The 24,996-nt window shown below is 41.8% G+C and overlaps 1 protein-coding gene across 2 annotated transcripts; it reads right to left on the bottom strand.

Annotated features, from left to right (window-relative positions):
• Nucleotides 1-5,023: 5,023 nt before the first annotated feature.
• Nucleotides 5,024-24,033, bottom strand: DEPDC1 (DEP domain containing 1). 2 transcript variants are annotated; one of them, XM_077824017.1, is made up of 12 exons: nucleotides 23,977-24,033; nucleotides 22,524-22,789; nucleotides 21,760-21,910; nucleotides 20,471-20,586; nucleotides 19,718-19,848; nucleotides 19,356-19,403; nucleotides 14,763-14,903; nucleotides 13,377-14,258; nucleotides 12,479-12,651; nucleotides 10,029-10,205; nucleotides 9,532-9,717; nucleotides 5,024-6,597 (listed from the first exon to the last, which is right to left on the bottom strand). In XM_077824017.1, exons 1-12 carry the CDS (start codon nucleotides 24,022-24,024, stop codon nucleotides 6,457-6,459), a joined length of 2,460 nt encoding a protein of 819 aa, XP_077680143.1. In that variant the 5' UTR covers nucleotides 24,025-24,033; the 3' UTR covers nucleotides 5,024-6,456. The 2 variants fall into 2 exon arrangements, with proteins under 2 accessions (XP_077680143.1, XP_077680144.1); XM_077824018.1 differs by lacking the exon at nucleotides 13,377-14,258.
• Between the last annotated feature and the right edge of the window lie 963 nt (nucleotides 24,034-24,996).

Genomic DNA, 24,996 nt, shown 5'->3' with positions numbered 1-24,996 from the left:
GAAGAGGGACAGGGTAGAGGGGTGGGAAGACAAGATAGCCATAAAGTGGATCAAATAACTGGTGGTAATTATTTCTCAGATGCACATGTCTGATATTATGGCTTCCCATACACTTCAGAAGACTGCAAGACGATTTCCACAGGGAGGAGCAAGAAAAGCACAGGAAATTGTTAGATCCAAATGGCTTGGTAGTATGCAGCTCTCAACCTTTCCATCAAAATTGTTGCTTTGCTCAAGAGGATGATTGTGTGTTACCTGCACTCAAAGACATTGGTCTCTTCTTCTGGAACCTTGGTCATCTCCCTGGGAGTTCCGATGATCTCTAGTGAGGCTTGGAAGGACCTTTGCCTTTGGAGGACTGAAGTCTGCGTTTTCTTTTGGCTGACAGTGTATATATTCCAAGGGATTGCAATGTCACAGAGAGTCATTGGTCCTGTCATTGAAGAGTCAACCCACTGAAGGGAAGGTCTTCTATTGTGTTTGTTCCCACCTTTGGAATTTTTGACATCTGAAGCCATGATGATCTGCATATCATCTGTAGCAACTGAACCTAAGGCTGCATCTGCCATGTCTAAAGCATCTTGTAATGGTGACCTGGCTATGGAGTGGCCCTCATATTCCCTGAAACTGATCCCTTTTGTCATGTAGTAATTAAAAAAAAAAATCCAACAATTTGTTGTAGTTTACATAGCCAGATCAATGCCTGGAATTAACTATTCTAAACTGAAGACTAGCCGATGAGTAAAATTTTTGACAGGTCAAATTGCTTGTATTCCTTAGCCAGTGTTGTTCATTCATTGGTCACCTCTACCACCAGGGAATTTGGAGGTGGATGAGAAAATAAAAATCCTGAGACTTTAGGTAGTACATATCTTTTATCATCCTTTTTACAGGTAGGAAGAATTGTAGCTGGGATACTCCATATAGTTTTTGCTTGACTCAATAATGCTACATTTATTTTAAGTATCTCATGTCGACAACAGAAGATTATCTAAAAGCTTATGCTGAGAATCTTGCACTCCAGCTGGGGAGGGGGGTCAGGGGCTTACCCCAATCCATGCATGCTGTGGCTCCGCGTGGCTCCTGGAAGCAGCAGCATGTCCCCCTTCCAGCTCCTACACACAGGGGCAGCCAGGGGGCTCCACATGCTGCACCTGTTCCAAGCACAACCTCCATAGCTCCCATGGGCCAGGAACTGCATCTAATAGAAGCTGCCTGGCTGCGCCTCCACGTAGAAGCCGGCGTGGGGACATGCCGCTTCTTCCAGGAGCTGCTTGAGGTAAGCACCAACCAGATCCTGACCCCCTCCCGCGTCCCAAACCCCTACCCCAGTCCTGATCTCCCTCCTGCCCTCTGAACCCCTTGGTCTGAGCATCCTCCTGCACCCCCACCCCCTCATGCCCAGACCCACCCCAGAGCCCACACCTCCAGCTGGAGCTACACATCCCTCCGCACCCCAGCCCCCTGCTCCAGCCCGGAGCCCCCTCCCACACCCTGAATTCCTCATTTCTGGCTCCATCACAGAGCCTGCACCCCCAGCCAGAGCCCTCACACCCTGCCACACCCCAATTTTGTGAGCAGGATGTGAGGTCTCCCAGGGTGATTTCAACCTTGTTAGGTAATCCAATTCCCTTGCCACCCTCAGTGAAGAGGAGCTCTTCCACCCACAAATTTGTCATTCTGAGGTGTCCTACCCATAATGGGTGGCTTAAGCACCGCTCTGTGAGATGCAAAAAAGATTCCCCTGAGCCCTCCTGTCCTTTGGGGGGTGGGGATGGGGAAGAGATTAGACAGACTAGGACACAGGTACTGACTTTCTAAAGTGCCAGAGGATGCTTGCCCCCGGGTCTGCCCCAGGCCCTGCTCCCACTCCACCCCTTCCCCCAAGGCCCCACCCAACGTCTTCCCACTCTGCCCCCCGAGCATGCCGTGTCCTTGCTCCTTCCCCCACAGCCTCCTGCATGCCGTGAAACAGCTGACTGCGGAGGGCGGGGAGAGGCGCTGACCCACGGGGCCTGCTTGTGGGCAGGAGGCGCTCGGGGCAGGGTTGAGAGAGGGGGGAGCTGATAGGGAGGCTGCCGAGGAGTGCTCAGCACCCACCATTTTTCCCCCATGGGTTCTCCAGCCCCGGAGCACCCACGGAGTTGGCGCCTATGGACTGGGATTCTAAGCTGCTCTCATGCCTTCCTAGATGAGAAAAAAACATATGCAGCTTTGTTTCCCTAATTTTCCAAATGCTCTGCTGAAAGGACCTACAAATCCTCTACTTAGAAGGGATATGTGATTTCCCCTAAACAATAGCCAGATTATGCAACTATTACTTAAGGGGATGGTTTTCCTGCACACATCATGCAGTTTAGAGATTTGCTGGGAAAGTTAGGAATTCCCTCCCTAAACTTAAAAGGATTTGCTTCCACCCTCAAACAGAAAATAGATGCTTATTTGTTTCCCTAAGCCAGCCTAGCCCAAAAACAAGGACGGGGGTTGGGGAAAGGGATGAGGAAGTGAGGAGTAAAGACTTCCCCCTCCCTCTGTTTTTTGTTTTTTTTTTAAAAACACAGAATATGCTTATTATACTAACTATACAACACTATACAAACATACAAACTAGCTCTGCAGACACCACAACACAACACCTCAGGCCACAGGCAATTGAGAAAGAATTGAAGTGGCAGCTGGTCCAGCTCTGCCCTACATACCCTTGGAACAAGGCATAAGGATACCTAGGGAATACGGGTGGACCACATGGGCACTGCTGACAAGAAATCTCCGGCTGAAGGCACATGGGGTGCAGCAGTCATAGGACAAGAGAGAAGATCCTCTCATGCATCAGTAACTGGTTAAAAAACAGGAAACAAAAAGCTAGAAATGGTCAGTTTTCACAGTGGAGAGAGGTAAATAGTGGGGTCTTCCAGGATCAGAACTGGGACCAGTGCTGTTCAACATATTCATAAATGATCTGGAAAAACACAGAAACAGTTAGGTGGCAAAGTTTGCAGATGATACAAAACTACTCAAGATAGTTAAATCCAAAGCAGACTGCGAAGAGTTACAAAGGGATCTCACAAAACTGAGTGACTGGGCAACAAAATTACAGATTAAATTCAATGTTAATAAATGCAAAGTAATGCACATTGGAAAACAATTGCAACTATATATACAAAATACTAAATTAGCTGTTACCACTCAAGAAAGAAACCTTGGAGTCATTGTGGATAGTTACTCTGAAAACATCTGCTCAATGTGCAGCAGCAGTCAAAAAAGCTAACAAATGTTAAGAACCATTAGGAAAGGGATAGTTTCTGTCTTATTGTCAGAATAGCACTATATAAAATCAATAGTACACCCATACCTTGAATAATGTGTGCAGATCTGGTCACCCCTTCTTAGAAAAGAGGTATTAAAATTGGAAAAGGTATGGAGAAGGGCAACAAAAACGATTAGAGATATGGAACAGCTTCCATATGAGGAGAGAGACTGGGACTTTTCAGGCTGGAAGAAAAACGGCTAAGTTGCGAGGGATAGAAGTCTGTAGAATCATGAATGATGTGAAGAAAATGATTTACTCCTTTACGTAAAACAAGAAGCAGGGGTCACCAGATAAAATTAATAGACGACAGGTTGAAAACAAACATAAGGAAGTACTTCTTCACACAATGCACACTCAGCCTGTGGAACTTGCTGCTGGGGATGTTGTGAAGACTAAACTGGAAATAGATAAATTCAAGGATGCTACCCCATACTCTGGATGTCCCTAAGCCTCTGACTGCCAGAAGCTGGGACCAGATAATGGGAAATGGCTCATTCTGTAATTACCCTGTTCTGTTCATTCCCGCTGAAGCATATGGCATGGGCCACTGTCAACAGATAAGGTACTGGGAAAGATAGACCATTGGTCTGACCCAGTATGGTCATTCTTGTGTCCTTATGGACTACTACTTGAAAACTAATTATACTTTACACTTTAGTTACATTCCCTCCAAGGATTTCCAAATGCATTGAACAAGAACTAAGCCTAAATGCACTCAGCCTGGCTCGTCACTAAACTCCCCACATACCCAACCTTGACCACTGATGCAGCCACACAGTTGACAGCAATGGAGCAATGTTTTTAACTTCCATGCACTTTTACTTCCACATCATCCCATCCTGCTCTCAGCAAGTTCAGATGACACAGTAATAAAAACTCTCCCATCCCACAGATTTCCCACAAAAGACTAAAACAGACAGGTCACAAAATGAATATTCCGTAAGTCACTCTTCCAGCATTCAAGCAACATTGTCCACAAATCTCATGATTCCTCCTTCACCATGTATGCTAATTGGTGTTGGATACAAATTCTTATCTTTCATAGGTGATATTATAATAATTCTGATGTAAGACACTATTTCACAGTATATACCTACTGATTCGGAATCTTTAAAGGTGACTTGCATAGGGAAAGGGAAGAAGGTTTGTGCTTTACCACCTCCTATACACTGTATAAAGGCATTAACAAAAACTAAGTTTAAAACCAGCCTAAAAGAAAATCCCTTCCCTTCTTCTATCAGTTTCACTAGTTCTACCATCTCCCATAAGTCAGACAAGACCTGCATTTCTATTGTAAGAAAACAATCAGGATTTTTTTGTTTTTTGAGGGGTGGGCAAGATGACTCTCAGGCTATGCTTTTATAAATGCATAAGGAATGGCACAAACCCCCTTCCTCCTTCATCCCACCTTTTGCAGTTCACTAAGATTCTAAATCATTTAGCTGGTTGTTGTTTTACAGCTGTAATGCAGCTACTTTATGTACAAGCTGAAGCCCAATTCTACAAACACTTACAAAGAGTAATCCCCTTGTAGGGCTACTCACATGTATACAGTTCCACATGTTTGAATTTAGGGGCTGGATCTGGATTCTTAAAGGGTGAAATTAGTGGTACAACTCCCATTGACTACAATAGGCCCAGGACTCATCCAAAAAGATTATCTACAAATCCAGAGTTTAAAAACTACACACACAAAAACACATGCTCCCTACAATCAAAGTTTAGTTTCAGTATGGCTTAACATGCATGTACAACGTGCAAAAGAGTTTAACATTATGACAAGGCTTTTGCATTAGATAGATAAATAAACTGTGATTTAACTACATTAAATCACCAGCATAACTAGCAGTGACCATTTACATCTAATTTATACCTTTAACAATACACAAAAGTGCTTAAGGAATGGACAAATAAGTGACCCATAAAACTGAATGGATAAAACAAACCCACCCCCCAACAAAAGCTCCCTGCATATGCACATGTTGTCCTGAATTTAAAAGACAAAAATCAAACCCACCCACAAAAAACCCTGGCAACAACAACAAAAATAGTACACAAATGTTAGCATAGTGTATGGAAATACCTGGGAAAAAAAACCTACTTTCAAGATGTGAAATTTATTGCACAGAGATTTAAAATCCTGCTGAAGACAAGGGATGACATCCTAGCCATCAAGTCAACAGGAAAACTCCCATTGCCTTCATTAGGGCCATAATATCACCCATGATGTTTAAGAAAGGGAACAATACAGACATTTTCCAAAAGTCTTGTAAAAGCCAGCTCAGCAGTGTTATAAATAAAACACTGAAGCCTAATACCTATATGCCAATTTGGTTCAGTGTAGGTATATATCATCCTCCCCTCTTCCTTATTTTGTTCAAGCAGTGTTTCAGGTCAGTTATCCATGTATTTGAGACCAGCTTTCCATCAAAAATTAGAAATATATATAAAACCAAGTATAATAGTTTTAACATGTATAAATATATTAAAAAGTTAAAATGATTTTAATGATTTACAAATGAGTGCAAAATGAAAAGTATATATGAGTTTGAAGTTGGATAAACAGATTAATCCGTAACCTAGGGTGAATTTCTAGCCCTACTGAAGCCAGTGAGGCCCGGATGTCACCTTTTTCAATCCAAAAAGGTAATCTTTTTTTGCAAGTACACACTATACGGAGTAGCCAACCAGAGCATTTATACAGTACACAAGAAATTATTAAAAACCAAAACTACAATTTAAATAGCATCATTTTCAAAACAGATTTAACACAAAAGTTACAACAATATGCATACTATTAGTTTCCCAGACTCTAGTAATAACACACAGACATTTTTTGGTTACTAATAACTTCATGTTTCTTTTCACATTTCTTTTTACTTCTGAGATTCAACACATACAACTCAGTATTTGTTTGCATGTGTTGGGTAACTTGTAAACATTAAATATTTATCTCATTTCAAGATTTGATAAGTGAAAAATGATCTCCAGAACAAAGATACTTTGGCACCTTTTAACATAAAAAGTGTGCATGTGCACATCTCTCTCCCCCTCCACAAAGTAAATATCAGATTTTCATAGTAAGTATCCTTCACTAGACTATGCATATACCAACCAGATAAATAAATTCAAGAGGTATAGTTGAATTAGTATCTTAGGCTACGAAACTTTGGTTTTTTCAGGCTAAGCATTGGTTGCTTAATTGTTGGTTTGTTTTCAAATAATATTGCTTCACTTTCTGTAGTTGGAAATCTGTTCTGGTAGATCAGTGGATATTCCTTCTGAAACTAAAAAACAAAAAAGAGTAATTATAAAAAAGACTACTTAAAAGAATATAACTGAACCTGATTAGACAACTATCAGTCTGGGGAGTAAGCCTGCTAGGCAGGATGAAAAATACCTTTGCTGTGATATCCTACCAAACCCCTGGCTCCTGCCCTACAGGAAAATAACCATTTTGTACTGCATTAAACTGTAACATTATCCCATTTCTATTTAATGCATTGTTTAAAAAAAGTGTATAGTACTCCCTATTTTGTATTTTTGTCAGGCCTTACTTCCCTTCAATGCTTTACTCTACATTTTCTTTTCTATAATATAGCATGGCTTAACTCTTTAGTTCCTCTCTACGGCTAATTCTCCTCTTTTCCTTCTCTTTCTGCCTCCAACAGCTGCTGGGAAAGAGGTGCTAGAATACCTACCAGGATGGCATGTTTGAACCCTGTTCATGGGTTTTATCTTTCAGATCCGACTCTGATAACTTTGAAGTCTCTCTCTCTCTCTCACGAAAAAGAAGTACATTCTCTCTCTTTCCCACGCCCACTCCATGGTCTCCTGGCTACTGTGTTTGAGATGGAGGTATGTGCAAGCACTCCTCTATCCTGTACTCAGCCAATGCCAGTTACCCTCATGCAGAACTACACTCATCTCTCCATTTTAAATATTATTCTCTGCTGTTGCTCCTGACTTTGTCAAACAGCAGTGACATAGACATGAGGCTTATCAGTTTGCACCATCCACAAAGTTCTGAACATTCCAATCAGCTTTCACCCTTCTGCAGCATAGCAAAACTGGAGCCATCTATCTGCAGACAAAGGAAGACAGTCTTGCACTGGCAGACACTCTGTTCTCATTTGGAATCTTTTATGACCATAACAACAGATAGTTAAAAAAAATAGTTTTTTGCATTAAAGTTTAGATTATGAAAATATTGATGGTACTAGGAAAGCTTCCTACTCATCCTGTTTTCCATATCTGTAGATATGGAATATCACATCAAAAATGGGTTTCTGAAACCAAGCTGCTTTCCTATTATCTCTTCAATTTTTTGGTGCAGTGGTTGGGAAGAGGGTAAGTGGTATATGAACTTATTTCAACAGACCAAAAACTTTCTGCTGATGAAGTCAGCTTTTTCAAAATGACAGCACAGTTTATAGGCTTGGGGTGGGTGGGAGAAATAATTGGACCTACTCCTAAAGGAAAGAGCATATGGATTTAAAAAAAAAAAAAAAACACAAAAAAAGCAACATGCTCCACAGGGTTATCATTTCAGGAAAGTATGTAGTGTCTGCCTCAATCGCTGAGAGTAAGACTACTAATTCTTACATATTCTCATGGCCTCACGCAGTCTTACAAATTAATTGACTTTATATGAGAAGTTCCCAGACTGTGGTGCATGTGCTCATTGAGTTTTTGGTGTACCACTTCCAAACAATATTTGCCCCCCCCATCAGTTTCAAACAAAAAGTCACTGGACGCACTGCAGAGTGCCAAAAAATGCTAGAGAAGCAATATGCACTTTTCTGGTTGTGTTCAGGTATAATGAAGGAACAACAATTCACCAACTATTCCAGCACAGTAATTTTATTTAGAAATTACAGTGTGTTGTGGCTGTGCAGATGAGCATAGTACTTTTATCTGTCTGGCTTTCTACTAGACCTAGGCCTCAGCTTGAGCTACTGAGGCAAACTTGTGCATTTCAATATCACAACACCTGAGCATTTTTGTCCAAAAATACATATGCATACAGGGCCAGTTTAGAGCAAATGCAGTGAGCCCCAAGATCAAAGGGCTACAGCTAGAGCTCTCTCTACACTCCCTACTCTGCAGAGGCTGTAGCCTGACTCTTGCAGGGATGAAAGGCAAGGGGTACATGGGGAATTCCCTCCCGTTTCCACACAGAAATTTGGGGGTAGTCAAAAGATTTAATCTACCAATGCTGCTACTATTTATTTCATACAACCAGTTTCAATTAATTAAAAAAAAATGGAGGGCCAGCCTTTTGGTTTGTGACCAAGTTTAAGAAACATTTCAAGTCCTAAAAAATCATTATTTTTGTGGAGGCTGGAGGAGGGGGAGTGGAAGAGGGAGAAGGGGGCAACTTGAAGATTTAAAAGCAGCTTTTGTGGAGCTGTGTTTGAGTCACAAGATGTGCTTAGTTAATTCTGGGACAAGTACACTATTCACTGATCAGAGATATTTGCCAAAGGGTTTCTGCAAGAGAAAAAAAATCCTCCAGCATTAAGTCCTGCCAAAGTTGTTGAGCTTTTAGTTTGACTGCTGGGCAGCAGATTAGTAGAATTTAGAAATATCAGATAACCTGAAGCAATATGTAAGTTATTCAGAATTCTATGAGTATGTTAGAAAGTACCAGTTATTTGGTCATAAGAGGGCTTCTCATTCCGAATAGTCTGGTCTTAAAATTTTAACCAAAACTACTATTTTTATTTTTGTGCCCTTCACATCAGAGTTTTACCTAGTGAAGATCGTGGCACAAAAATGAAACAAGAAATCTGGTGCATTTAGTATATCACAAGAAATAACTAATTTCTACCGCAGAGTTGCTATTTAAAGCAGAGGGCTTTGAAAAAAAATGATTTGTGTTTTACTCTTAAATTGTGCTTAGTTTGAAAAACATTGTTGCTAATCAACATGAATTCTTGTAGTGGAGACCAAGCTCCCTTCAAAACAGGATCAGAACTTGCCATCACAACAAGCACTCATCCAGATGGCTGTACCCAATTCTTTTTGCTATCAGACTAGAATTCATTTTTAAAGAGTTTGCTGATGTGCTAGGATCTAGTAATTAGGTAACTAATTCTCTCCTCCACCTCTATGCATGTTTTAAAACCAATTTGCACGCTGCAACTGAGTGTTCTAAAAAAAACCCAAAACCAAAGTCCCACCAAAAAAAAAAAAAAATAGCCCATTTCTTTTCTTACCCGTTTTAGCTTTTTCTTTTTGTCTCTCAGAGACAAGCTTTTGTCCCGGATAATGTTGTCCAAGAGTTCTGCAACTGCAGCTTGAGAGGTAGAAACTTTTTGTTCATCAAACTCCTGAGGAGTTATCCGCTTACAATATGAATAAGTTGGCAAAATAGCACTGATGTCTTCCCCTGGATGTTGGAACTGAAACAAGAATGGCAACAAAAGAGTCTACACATGCTTTAAGGATCTTGCTTGGTTGCAAAGTTATTGCCTCACTGGCATTCAGTTACATTGTAAATTAAATGCAAGTTTTAATAAGTTAAATTGCTAAAAAAAGTGAAAAACCTATCTATAATTGTAAAGCTAGTTGCATGAAAGTTTGTACTTTAAAAAAAAAAAAAAAGGCAATGGAATATAGTTTTGTTTTTTAAACTAACAGTAGTAGTTTAATACCCTACAATTCATAAACAGCGATTAGCAAAGGGGTTTCAACTTTTTGTCACAGGACCCACCTGAGCGTTCTTTAGAGATTCTATATGATCTTGCACTGCAACCTGTAGGTAAGCTGGAACTTGAAAAATGTCCTGCTGATGATCCATTAGAAATGAAACTAATCTTGTGGCAAGTAGCTCATCAAGGTCCACTTCTTCTGCACAGCATAACACACATCGAGAAAAAGTCTGTATCATCTACAAGTATTTAACAGGTTGTTAGTATGTACAACTATAGCATTTGGATTCTTTTCTCTCTCCCTGCAGCTCCGTACTGCACTCCCTGCTACAGATTTGCATCAAAGTACCTCACCTTCCTGCACTATTGACATACATTGATAGAGCAAGGAGGAAATCTGCCATTTCCCCCCATTTGAAACATAGTGATTTTTGTATAAAATTAGAATTATGCTCTGTTCTTATGATTAACCAGAGCTTAGTTTTAGTTTCAATTTAAAAAAAATTTAACCAGGAAGAAGAGTCCAAGAAAACTGCATCACAGTCACATTCTCCACTATGTAGGAAAAGCCACACATCTTGAAATAGCTATCTGGGTTACTTTTCCCCATGGAAACTTCTCCCGGTTTTGCACAGTAACAGCAGAAGAGGAGACTCAGAGGGAGTTAATGCTTGCAGAATCTAGAGCAGTGGTTCTCAACCCCTGGCCCAATCAACACAGCTGTGGCCCATGTAACATCCCCAGGGCCACACAGATAGTATATATATTGTGTGGATGCGGCCCACATAATATATAGAGAGCTGCATATGTGGCCCACAATGTTTATCAGGTTGAGAACCACTGATCTAGAGGCTAACATGCCACAGAGTTGATATTTCTATTCCTCACCTGCCCACTAGGTTCTTCCAAATTTAGCTCCCCTCTGCTTAAGGTAGCAGAGGGAAGCCAACAGCTCTAAATGAATAATGAACTAGTATTTATTTGGCACATTTCACCCAAATGTATTAGTGGATCCCAAGTGCTTTACAAAATGCAATAGGAATAGGTTTGTCTATGAAACAGTCATTTTTGGGATGAAACATGGCAGTTTCTGAACATTTTGCAGCAATACAGCAATAGTTTAGGTAAGAAGAGAACAATATTCAGTTGAAGTTAGGGGAAGTGCTCTCCTTAAAAAAAAAAAAAGCCAATCAAAAACTCAACACATAATTTGCACTTATACATGGTCTTCCATTTGCAGATCTCAAATCACTTTATTAATAATATTTATGAACTCCCCAGAATAATTACAGACTGTGTTGTGGCAGGATCTAGAGGCCCCAATCACTGATAAAGGCCCCACTGTAGTAAGGGCTGTATACACTGATTTGGGAATACAACTCAGATCTGCCTAGCTTCTAGCTCCATACCTCAATCAAAACTATACTAATTTCTTCACCATCCTTCCAGTTTATGTACGAAAACTTTAATAGTCTAGGGCTCACTGGCTAACACCCTTGTCTCTTGCACAAAAAAGAAGCATTATGAGATTTCAAGATGGCATAAATGGTCAGAACCTCTGTTACATCACTTGCAATAACTGACAAGTAGTTACTCATTTCTTGTTTCCCATTTTTAATTAACATTCTTGAATCAGTATTTGTTTAATGTGTTTTAAAATAACTGTAGGTACTAAGGTAAGAGAACCTACAGGTTTGATGTCATTCTAACCACTGTAAATACCTCTATTCTTTCCACTGCAAGCTTAAACTCAGTCCTTACAGCTATTCTTTAAGCCTTTCCACAGACTCACTTCTGTTTCCTTTCTGACATCGGACCTACTAGAGTTCAAAATGTAAACCCTACAGTTAGGTCCATTCTTTAATTTTAAGATCTAGTGGCATCGGTGTACAATAGCTAGAGTCCTGACACAATATTTATATAATAAAAAGGCTATGCTAACGCTCAGCTATGGAAATTCACTCCATACTGGACAAAACAAAAAAATAAACTACCTCAAGTAGACACTCAGCAAGAGTTTTAGCCAAAAACTATTTTTCAAAACGTATCCATTAGACCTTTTAAGATACAGGAAAGCAAAATAAGTTTTGTGTTCATATCAGTTAAAACAGAGAGTCAGTTAAAAAATACTTACAAGGTTTTGTAGGAATTTAATTCACAATATCAATTTAGTTATTGACAGTGAGGTGTAGAAGGAACGGGACAACACTGAAGCAAAAAGGATACTGAATCTTTTCTGTTCTTTTAGAAAGTTAATAAAGGCTGTTCAAATAAAGTGTTTTCCCAAAAACCTATTTTGAATATGTTCAGATGGAGTTAAACAAGAGAGTTCACTTTGATACAGATTTTTACAAGTATACCGGGGTGACATATCTGTGTTACATACTAGATGTAGTGAGACAAAGACTAAGTTCCTCCTTTAACATTGAATATTCTTGCTTTTCTCAGATTTAAGCATTATTTTTATGCTATTGAATAAAGCTATCCATACTCTTAGAAGAAGGTGTCTTACCAGAGACCTTGTGCCCATTGCATCATGAAGTCGAGGCATATCAACATTTTGGCTGATTCGAGAGATCATACGCATTAGGAGTTGAAGCTTTCTACGATTTGGTGGAGGAAGCAACAAACAGCATATCTGTAGTGCTTCAATGGCAACCCTTTCTAAATGAGGCCGGAGAAGATCTAGAAGTTAATAATTATAAAAACAGGTGTAATTAAGTTTTGAAACAATATGAAGGATAGTGGTACATCAGCAATTTCATTTTATTCAGTTAAGACAGCAGCCACTTTTTATGTTAGAGAAGACTGTGCTTTAAAGGGATCAAAGTTATTTCAACATTTTTTGCATGGTCTTCACCCCCAATTTATCTCATTTTGTTCTGACACATTATTGGCTCAGGTCAAGATCAGATAAGGAATATAACTGAAGCTATTTCTGCACATCAGTGTCGAGTATTTTCTGTTATTATATTATATATTGGTTAGCCAATTTCCAGGCTTCTAAAGACTCCTATAAACTTCATTCAGCATCCAGTTTCAACAACTGTGAAGAGACATCACTTAGAAGCAGGGAAGTCTATGCTGATTCCTCTCAGATGTTTGTATCACAAGGAATAGTACTTACTTTGAACAAAGAGCAAAATATGGTGAACTGCTTAGACATCACTATTTGGGGAAGAGAGGATACTACCCAAGAGCATGTATTATGGAAGATAACAAAAGCTTGTATTTAATATAATTAGTTAAGTTACTTAAACTTCATAGCCATTAGAATATTCTTTAAACAAACCATGAAAAACAGATTTTGCTATTTAAAAATCCAACAATGGAGCTAAAGAAAGTAGGAAAGCAGAGACAGTTAGTCAACACAGTAAGCCAATACCACATGCTTTGAAGAGCAATCTTACTTTGCGTGCCAGTCAACATAAAGGAAGCTGGAATGAAAGAGTTTTCTGAAAGTTCTACTGCACTTTTGCAGAGTCGTTTATTGACTGTGATATCAGAATCCATAGGCTCATTTTCTACTATAGTAACCACACTGGTAGTACTTGATTTCCTTTGTCCAAGATGAACTATTGGATATGGTTTTACTGTGATTTCAGCAACAGGTGTATTGATGCCACTGCAATTTCTGGACTTACTGCTTCCAAGTAAACTCTGAGACCTGCAGAGTTGCTTAGATTTGTGATTCCCATTACATAGCTCTTGATCGTGAACTGTTGATGCAGACACTCTCCTGGAACCACACGGTTGTTTCTGCCCAGTGCTATTTGATCCAATATTCAACAGCGATTCTGCTTTGTACCCAGAGTGTAGTAGTGGGTTTTCCTTATTTTTGCCTGACTTTATGTTAATGTCAGATTGATAGAGGGAGTTTGATCTCACTTCACTACAAAAACTTGAGGTAGTAGCTGCAATTCGTTCCAAAGAATAGCACCTTGCCCTAAGTTTGAGAGGCTGGGCCTGTTCATTCTTTAAACCTGACAGATTTTGACAACTTTCTCCTCTTAAGTCATGAGCACTGGCTTGTTTACACGCAAAGTTATAGTGCTGTAATTTTTTAGCACATCCTTTTTGAAGAGTATGTTCATTTTGGGAAATATTTCCAGAAGGCTCAGATTCTTCCTCTTGTTTTTCAGTCTCTTTTCGAAGTAAACTTAGTAGAAGACATTCAGTTGACTTGAAAGAGTTCAAGTGCAGAGTTTTTGAAGGCTGTGGGTCACACGCCTCATCTTGGATACAGTATTTTCCACTGGGTCTATATGGAATTGTGATGTAGCCACACACAACTATCAGAAAATGAAATACAAGTTAAGATGCAAACGGTGTGAAAGTGAACAAGATAAGAACGAACTGAAGTAGCTAAGTAAAACAGAACAGTTAACAAATATAAGACATTAATATAGTCCACATGGTTAGTTGTTTAATGCTTTTTTTTAACTACAAGACATGCAACAAACAGCCCATACATGCAGGATTAAGGACAATAAAACTTTACATTTAGCTTTTAGAAACAAGACAAGGATTAGTTTACACTATTTGAGACTGTGGTTATTATACTTTGACAGTATCAGACCAGATAATTTATATGGATTTATTGTCACAAGAATGTAATTCTATTTTCACTCAGATTGTAATGTAGAGCTACTACTGCACTGGTGGCCTCCCACAAATTCATACTGCCATACAGATTGGGGGCCAAATTCTGCACACAGTTACATATATGTAACCCACTAGACTCAAATTTGTACTTAACACTTAACAAAATACATTATTTCTCAAGTCATACATACCAAGAATGTTCACAAACAGTTCATAGTATTCAAAAGTAAGCAATGGTTCAGGTAGATTGAGAAAGTAATCAGCAACTGTTCTGAACACATCCCGTTCAAAACCAACGTAAGTTGGTTGGCTCATGTCATTACTTCTAGGCCCTAAAAAGAAGGCGAGGAAAGAAGGCTCATGACAGTACTATTCTCATAATCACATATTTAAAATAAATAAATAAATAAATAAAAACACCACACAACAGAAAACTTCTGCAACATTAGCAGAAAGAATGGTAGGGACGGCCTAGTATTTCTCAAGGAGTGTCATGTCAGCCATCTACTTATACAAACATTGGACCAATAGTTCAGCCTTGTGTAACTAGTACGCAGAAACAGAATAAAACTGTTTATATAGCAACAGATGAGCAAGAAGCTGTCGCTCAACTTTAGAAGATAGATACTTCAATATTAATAAATTAGAGGAAGTCCCTTATTTGACTACTTCAACCCTTTCTGCTTCTCACCCACTCCTAAAAAAGGAGTCAAAAGAAGCAATTAATCTTAGTTTTTCTGTTAAAATTACTACAACAGCCCCACCCTCAAATCAAACAGATTACATAGAGATAAGCAATAAAACAAAAGTTACAGGCACCTAGGAGTTTATTTTCAGATACTCTGAATAGATTTAAGATTTTTTCCATATTCAAGACGCTTAGGGCTCAATTCACTAATAAAGCTGCTGAAGTTTCGTTTCTTTTTTCCATCTGGGAGATAGGTGTGCTTTTTTATTTTAAGTGAGCACACACTACTGAAAGCTTACATAACTGGTGCAATAACAGCAAACTTTGTTCACCTGTATGCCCCCTAGAAGATCACAACTGCTCACTTTAGGTTTGCTCTTCACCCACTACAGCATCTTCAAAAGCGTGTAACGAACTATATAATTAACCAATTTATGGGCATGGGTGAAAACAAGGAGAGAATAAACTGAACCAGAGTTTCCCTGCAGATGGGTCTCCACCATACTCCCACAGAAAGATGGGCTAGGATGAAGCAAAGCAACAGCCTCTGCCCTGTCCCCATTTTCCTTTACAGTTTTCTTCACAAATGGACTCTGGCTTTTTAGGGGCTGTGCATGAAATGGGGGAATGTCACTTTCTGTGAATCACCCAGTGCAAACTTAACTCCAGGCTCTATTAGCTGCACATGAGCCCCTTCTGCAGCTGCTACCGAACAGTTAGAGAGACACATATATGCATGCAATGACACAGCCATCATAGCTTCTTATTGAGCTTTGCTGGAGGTTGTGGGGAGAGAGGCCGCAAAAAAGCCACACAGTGGCACAGGCACCAATGCAGATACAGTAACTCCTCACTTAATGTTGTAGTTATGTTCCTGAAAAATGTGACTTTAAGTGAAACAATGTTAAGCGAATCCAATTTCTCCATAAGAATTAATGTAAAGGGGGGGGGGGTTAGGTTCCAGACAAATTTTATTTTGTCAGACAAAAGGCATTATATACATTTTAAACAAGCAATTTAATACTACAGTCATCATTGCTGAGTATGAAGCTTGGTTGAGGTGGTGGAGTCAGAGATTGGAAGAGGGTGGATTGTCCCGCTGCTCCTCTTGCTGAACTTACTGAACTCAAAGAAACACATTGAGAGATTGTTGTTTTGCTTTCCTCCCCCCCCCTTGGTAAATTTCTTTATAGCAAGTCATTAGATGACCAACTTCCCTAATCACTTTGGAGCAGCATTCCCTGTCAGGATCGTCATCACTCAACCCTCAGCCCACCCACTCCACCCCTGCCCCCAAGCCCCCCCCCCTCAAGCCCCCCCCCTTTACTTTGCACGCTGTGTCCTCACTCCTCCCCCCTCCCTTCTGAATGTGGCAAGCCATCTGATTGCCGCAGGCAGGAGAGGGACGGGGGAGGCGCGCCGAGTCTTCCCCCATCCCCCCTGCCTGGGGCAATCAGCTGGCTTGCGGTGTTTAGGAGGAAGGAGGGAGGAATGCGGACTCGGCGCGCAGGCTCCCCCTCCCTCCCCACCCTACCTCCTGCCCAGGGCAATCAGCTGTGTTCAGGAGGCAGGGGAAGCCTGCGCACCGAGTCCTTACTCCTCCCCCACTCCCTCCTAAACCCCACAAGCCAGCTGACTGCCGCGGGCAGGAGGCAGGGGGAGGAGGGGGAAGGGACCGATCCATGAGGTCTGCCGGTGGGCGGACGGCACTGTTGGGGGCGGGGGTGGGGTCCGCTTAGGGTGGCTCCCAGCTGTGGAGAAAGCAGGTAGCCAGACAACATAACAGTCGAGCATCACACAACTTTAAATGAGCATGTTCCCTAATTGATCAGCAACATAACAATGAAACAACATTAACCGGGACAACTTTAAGTGAGGAGTTACTGTACAGTACATGTGAAATGGTGAGTTGGAAGACATGACATTTCTAAATTTTGCATGCCCCAAACTGCTTCTTTGAGGAGAACTGCTCTGCAGGAAACGCGATGAGGTCAAACTCATGTTTTCCCTACCTCTCCAAACTCTCCCCAAAAAAAAAAAAAAAAAAAAAAGTTACACATAAGATTCTGTACAAATGATGACGAATTCAATTGGATACAAGACTTTCAACATAGTCATACATATTTGTTCAACAGCATTTATAAACTGTGTGTTTTTTTTGTTTTTTACAGTAACTCCTCACTTAACATCCTCCCGCTTAACGTTGTTTCGAAGTTATGTCGCTGCTCCATTAGTGAACATGCTCGTTTAAAGTTGTGCAATGCTCCCTTATAATGTCATTTGGCTGCCTGCTCTGTCCACTGTTTGTAGGATTCTGTGGATGAGCAGCGACTGTGGATGAGCAGCAGCAAGGGAGCATTGCACAAGTTCCTCTTCTCTGCCTCCTCTCCCTCCCTCTCAGCGTCTCCCTAGCTGCCAAACAGCTGTTTGGCGGCAGGCAAGAGCTGGGAGGAAGAGGGAAGAGCGGGGATGCGGTGTGCTCCGGGGAGGAGGTGGAGAGGGGCTGAGAATAGGCGGGCCTGGAGCATCCCCTGGCAAAGTCGGCGCCTGTTCTTCTGGGGGAAAGCTGCTGCTGATGCTGCGCAAGGCGCTTCCTAGCATCCTTTCCTACCTCATTGTCTGTAGCGGGCTGTGCCTGTGTGCGGTAAGCCAGGAGCACCTCTCAACCACAGTACAGTACAGTATATAATGCCTTTTGTCTGCCCCAAAAAATTTCCTTGGAACCTAACCACTCGCATTTACATTAAATCTTATGGGAAAACTGGATTCGTTTAACATAGTTTCACTTAAAGTTGCATTTTTCAGGAACGTAACTACACTGTTAAGTGAGGAGTTACTGTAAGTGAAAGACTGACATCCCAAAATCCCAAGTGAAGTCATTTCTATTAGCCCACTTCACATGTGTAAATTTTTTTTTTAAAGTTTATAAACTTTGCTAATTTTTATATTATTTTTAAAAAGGCTATTTTAGTCCAGGGCAAAGCCAACAACCTGAAAAATGCAGTGTAGATTACATAGATAGAAGTGACACCCATTCATTTCTCAAGAGAATTTGCTTAATTTTGCTATACTGATTCTACAATGTAGGAACATATACCTATGTCTTGAAAATATTCCACTTCTTCATTTCATTCCCTCTTTTCTATATAAAAACTAGAGTGGAGAGGACTGTGCTGCAAGTTTGTCACACCTTCAGTTATGGATAGTGGCTAATAAAGATAGTTCTTTAGAGTGGAAACTATGGAATATTTTACATCAAGAATGCCAAAAATCTTGAGCACTGTTGATGCCTATTCAGAAAAAATAAAATAATCACATTATGGGCTGGGCTAGGCCAAACTAGCAAACTCTTCAAGGTTTGGCTCAGAGTTTTTTCTGAATTATTTCACAGCCTGGGAGAAGTAAGCAATTCTGTGCAAGAAGCAGGTAGTTTAGTCCCTGGAATACCACATCTGAGAAGGAACCACAGAGGCACTGTGCCTGAAGGCTCAAGTTTCATCTCTGCCCAGCTCCTGCCAGCATAGCTTCTTCCAGTGACTCAGCAGTCTGTAGCTACCACTTGGACCCCTCCTTATAGTGAGAAGAGATAGTGAGGTCCTCCAGCATAGCAGGGCTCCATATAACATTAATTGAGTTCTAAGTTGTATGTTCCTGCAGATTCCCTAATTGGCTGGGGAATGTTGCCGTCTTCCTCTCACTTCAGTTAAAATCCCCAGCTGACCATCCCCTTCTGAAAGGGCAGGGAGAGATTCATGCATGGATCCACAGAGTGCAGCCTGGTACTAGGATATTTAGGTAGTCTACTCAATGATTAGGAGTAGTACATTGGTCTATAGGATCTCTTTTCTCTTTAATGCACACGTAACTTCATTATCTTTACCTCATCTTCCTTATAGGTCACCTCTGTACACAATTGTTTTATGCAGCCTACTGTTATATCTTCTGAATACATCAGGTTGTTAGATATAGTTGAACTTGCATCCAGTGTAGAAGAGCTTAGTACCTCTCACGTATAAGCAAACATTTTGGAATTTCCACTCCTCAAAATAAGCTTCTTCATATCTGAAATTTTAAAGACTACTTTTGTATAACTTACAGTATGCAAGGCACTTCATAGCTGACAATACCCAATGAGGGAGGTCTTCTGCAAAAAAAAATTTAAGAAAATTGTTCAGCAACTGCCACTATATACTATATACTCTAGCCACCTGATGTTAAACTTTAAATACAGGAAGATCATATATAGAATTTAATTAGTTTTAAAAGAATACATAGAATCACTATACTTATTACATTCTCACCTGCCCTACTTTTTAATTTTGAAAGAAAAGTAGACTACAGAAGTTATCACCCTAAGCAAATCTGTTTTAAGTACTACTATAGTTAATTACTGTCATCCACCACTTGACAATAACTAAATACTGGCACTTGAAGCAAATGTCAAAACCAAAACCAAACCTGATTTGTTTTGCAGAACAACAACACCATGTTTACTTGTGTTAGTCATGTTGTACATGACATATTGAGGAATTACTTGCGCTGAGTGCAAGACTTCTTCCAAAGATGGTAGACCTAAAATGGTTTGCAAGCTGTAGGGTGGAAGAGAACAAATGTTGTTTCAGAAGTCTTGATAGCACGTGAACGCAAGCTAATTACTTTAGGACCTCTTCAACAAGCAATAAAACCTCAAAATTTAACTTATTAAACTCTAAGTTCTTAGTCCAAGACCAAAGCTTCCAAGTGTCAGAGATAAGTTTTTATGCCACAGACTAAAGGTCTGTTTGAACCAATAGGAAGCGCCAACAACAAGAAGCAGGCCATAAATTCAGTGTTTGAGGAAGTGTGCCAGATACACACCACAAAGGAAAGGAGGAAGAGAAAATCAGCTACTCAACGTGCAATTCTCACTCCTTATAATATTTACTTTAGCAACTTTCCTAAATATAATACTGTGGTCCTTGATAATATATTAGAAAGTACATGGGTTACTTGTGTAACTTAGCAGAACTACTCCTTCTGCAGGATTAAAAAGTTTTCTGAAAAATTTAAACACTTGTTTAGATCATTGATTATTGACACAGCATATACTCATGGATGTACCTTCTGCTCTGATGGTATGTTGAAGCTAAAATGGCCTAATCCATATGTACTGGCAGGAAAAGATATATACACACGCCCTCCCCAACCATTTCCAGTTTGTTATTGACTTACTGTATCAAAATTATGTTTCGCCAAATTTCTTCTATATCCTCTTGACTTATTTTCTTCCTGTGTAAGTTTTCCTTGTCCTCTTCCATTATTTCACTTTTTGTGTTTTCTATGTTCTCCTACAAATAAGCAATCATGCATGTTATATTTTGTTGACTCTCTGAAGTAGCTCAAAAGCCAAACTCAAAATTCCAGTAAAATGTTATTTAAAAACAAAAACCTACTCACATACACTTCTAAAAGGCTCTATTCTAAATTAAAGAACACATTCATTTTCTTTTTTATAATTTAAGATCTCTTAACACTAAATGGGTCTTCTCCCATCTTAAAACAGAAGGCTAAAGCTCTTTTCCATCCACAGAAATGTTTGCCATCCACTGCAGAAAAAAAACCCCAACCATACTTCCATAATTTTGAAATTTAAAGGCAAAAGTAACAAAATGCAGAATGAAATGTGAGACCAAGGCCCTAAATACTGAATGCATGCATAAGTGCTTGCAGGACTGAGACTGGGGCCTAAATTCAGAAACACAAAAAAAATTAGCAAAAGAACAAAACAAATAATGACCGGTCAGCTACATTCAAGGTTGTAGAGTTAAGCAAGTTAACAGCTAAGTAATGTACCCTGATTTAGTGTTCCTAAAATGTATAGTTTCTAAGATTCCTCATAAATTCTTAATCATCTGACAAAAAAGAATAAAATATTTAAATATATAAAACATATTCGGGGGGAAATGAGGAAGAGCATTAAGTGATCTTTTTTAGTTCTGCTATTATGTGACTAAATGAGGGGAAAAAAAAAAAAAAGAATAAGCCAATACCAGTCTATTGTTAATCTAAAGTTGTGGGTAAGAGAAGAGGTTGGATATATCGATTTCAGTTTCTACTGTACAGTGTAGTTCAATCTACTACATACAATTCAAAGCCAGAAATATTTAATTTCACTATTTCCAATTTGTCAGATTTCAGCAAGTCCACGTAAAAGTTTACAATTAAAATGGTTTTCATACAAACAGTATTTTGAACATCTACCGTTCATGTTGCATTCCAAGCTTTAAGCAGCCACATACAGCATAAAGGCTTTTTGTTACCAGGGCTGCTGTGTCTTTCTGTCGCATTCTCATACTGTTGTACTTCACTGAGAGTAGTCCAGAGGAAACTGCTAGTTTATTTTTTCAGCTGGAGATGAAGATTCTACAGAAGTAGATGATACAGCCACTAAAGGAGATGATTATATTTGTTTTCCTAATGCTGAAAAGAACACATGAACGATAAGAAGCACAAGTTATTACCAGAGTATCAAGTAATTCATATTTTTTAGGAGTCCTTCTGGAGAAATGTGGTAGTTTAAAGAGCCTTTCTTCCTCTTTTGGAATATTTTCTGTGTCCTCTTTCAACAGGGACCTTCTTGGCAAAGTTTTAACTGGAGAGGTTGAAGGGAATCTATAATTAACAAGAGAAATGTAAATACAGTCGGAACATATTAAAAAATAAGAACTTAGTTTCATCAAAAAATTTAGTGCCCAGTGATGATTCCAATAAGACTCCTTAGAGGCTTAAGATAAAAAGAAGAAAACACAGAACACCCCTACAACATATACCTAATTTAAATGAGGCAAAATTCCAAATTAGCTTTGGACTATCATTCCCTTCTCTCAAATTCATTGGAGGTCAGTAGGGGGAAGTTCAACTTTCAAGTTAAGTCCTTGGAGAAGATTCTGCTCTAATTATACCTTCTGTAGGCTGTAAAAGGCACTGGCGTGGGAGGGAGACAGCACAATGTAGGAATGCTTATGCATGCTATCCACCTTGCAAGCTCTGGAGCCAGGGTGGGGTTCAGGAAAGGCCCCTTGCACTTAGTGCTACAGAAATGCTGGGCTGCAGCCCATAACAGCATTATTAATGAAGGAGTAGAGGAAAAGCAGACTTCTTGGTGAATCAGTATTGCTTTTGATTGAAAATTACTTTCCCCACAGTAAAGTAACTGCTGATCCCGTTACAGAGTACTCTTGGTTAGTTTTCACAGCTTAGCAATTTGTGTACACCCGTACAGCACCTGAATAGGTTGTTGTTGTCATCTAGATTTTCTGATCCCCATCTTCCTTTTATATCCTCAATTACATGATTCTTGAGAAACTTTCTTAGTAATTGAACGGTTTGTTGCCTAGTAACTTCTGGACCAAAATTCCTGTTGCTCCTAAGCAGTTCCTGGAGCCAGTCCACAGCTTCCACGGCACTAAAACAATTCCCGTATTTTCTGAAACGTTGCCTGTGCTTCCGCAGTGGCATCCCTGCTCGAAAGTATTTAGTAACTTCATTCCACTGCAAGGGAGAGGGAACGGGGAGGGGGAGGGGGAAGAAGACAAGATGAAAGCAAAATGTTGAACGCATTTAGATCACGGGTCCCCATTCCTTCCAGCCAGGCCCCCAGCCCTCATTGCTCCCTGCTGCCTTTCCCCCGTCCCCTCAGGGGCTCCAGTCCCCCCAGCAGCCCCCCGACCCCCATCGCCCCTTGCTGCCTTTGCCCCGTCACCCGTCCCCTCAGGGACTCCAGTCCCCCCAGCAACCCCCCGACCCCCATCGCCCCTTGCTGCCTTAGCCCCGTCCCCTCAGGGGCTCCAGCCCCCCAGCAACCCCCCGACCCCCATTGCCCCTTGTTGCCTTAGCCCCGTCCCCTCAGGGGCTCCAGTCCCCCCAGCAACCCCCCGACCCCCATTGCCCCTTGCTGCCTTAGCCCCGTCCCCTCAGGGGCTCCAGCCCCCCAGCAACCCCCCGACCCCCATCGCCCCTTGCTGCCTTTGCCCCGTCCCCTCAGGGGCTCCAGTCCCCCCAGCAACCCCCCGACCCCCATCGCCCCTTGCTGCCTTTGCCCCGTCCCCTCAGGGGCTCCAGTCCCCCCAGCAACCCCCCGACCCCCATCGCCCCTTGCTGCCTTTGCCCCGTCACCCGTCCCCTCAGGGGCTCCAGTCCCCCCAGCAACCCCCCGACCCCCATTGCCCCTGGCTGCCTTTGCCCCGTCCCCTCAGGGGCTCCAGTCCCCCCAGCAACCCCCCGACCCCCATCGCCCCTTGCTGCCTTTGCCCCGTCACCCGTCCCCTCAGGGGCTCCAGTCCCCCCAGCAACCCCCCGACCCCCATCGCCCCTTGCTGCCTTTGCCCCGTCACCCGTCCCCTCAGGGGCTCCAGCCCCCCAGCAACCCCCCGACCCCCATCGCCCCTTGCTGCCTTAGCCCCGTCACCCGTCCCCTCAGGGGCTCCAGTCCCCCCAGCAACCCCCCGACCCCCATCGCCCCTTGCTGCCTTAGCCCCGTCACCCGTCCCCTCAGGGGCTCCAGTCCCCCCAGCAATCCCCCGACCCCATCGCCCCTTGCTGCCTTTGCCCCGTCACCCGTCCCCTCAGGGGCTCCAGTCCCCCTCCCCACCAGGAAGCGCTTTGAACCTCACACTCCAGCACCCCACAGACTCTCCCCCCGCCCCGCGTGCTGACCCGCCGCCCCCATCCCCTCTAACCAGCTTTGTGGCGCGGTAGGGCCCCGCTGTCACCAGCCGGCTCTCCATGCTGCTCGCCGCGGCCCCGAATGCAGGCCGGAGATGGCGGGTGCTGGGGGAGGGAAGCGACCACCCAGCAGGATGACACTTGCTAACCGTCGAGGTCTAACTGTTTGAATTGACGGCCCGAGCGCTCCGGGGCCGTTGATTGGAGGAGCCCGGCGGCCACATGACAGAGAGCGCGATCAGGTGACTTAACAGGAAGCAGCCCCGGGCACTCGGGAGAGGTGGGTGGGGCTGGGCATTCCTGGGCCCTGAGCTCCAGGCCTATCGCAGTGTCAGCGGCCCCTGTGCCCAAAGCTTCTCCCACAGGCTGCTGAGCTCCGGTCAGGCAGCGGCCGCAGTGGTGTACTGAATGGGGGGGGAAGGGGTCACCCTCACCGTTTGTAACACCGTGGCCATGTGTCTCACTAACTAGCGGCGCGTCACGACTCACGGGGCAGCTCTAGAAACCACATTTGCAGTGTTGCTTACTCTCGTGATTTTATTGCCCGTCTCAGAAGGTTCGGTATTTAAAGCCCTAACTCCTGGATTTAGGGTATTACGGGAGTATCTCAGCTTTATTTTCAAGGTCTTAGCCCTCCAGGTTGCAGAGGAAAAGCTTGAAAACATATATTGTATTGATTATGACACAGAAGACATAAGAAGAACCTCAAGAGGATTTTTTTCTTTTTGTGGAACACAGCACAATCTTGTGAAAATCATCCCTAAAAAACAAACAAGGCAGCAAAAACGAATTTGCATTGTGGCTCATCAACCTGCAGGGGGGAAGAATTCTAAGTGGTAACGAGTGAGGTACAGGCAGACATTTCAGTCATAAATTAGCTGTGAACCCAAAAGGGGTCAAATAACTTGCACCCTATTAGAAGCAGCACATTTTAGTCCACACTGAAATGTCAGATCTGAGTTTACTGTCATATAATCTCAATATCTCCTCCATCCCCAGTTGCTACCCCAGCTCCACCTTCAGCCCAACCTCTG

This window comes from Eretmochelys imbricata, chromosome 8 (genome assembly GCF_965152235.1).
Source record: "Eretmochelys imbricata isolate rEreImb1 chromosome 8, rEreImb1.hap1, whole genome shotgun sequence".
Taxonomy (NCBI): domain Eukaryota; kingdom Metazoa; phylum Chordata; order Testudines; family Cheloniidae; genus Eretmochelys; species Eretmochelys imbricata.
The sequence above is the reverse complement of the archived record's forward strand: the minus strand, read 5'-3'. Positions and strand labels throughout refer to the sequence as shown.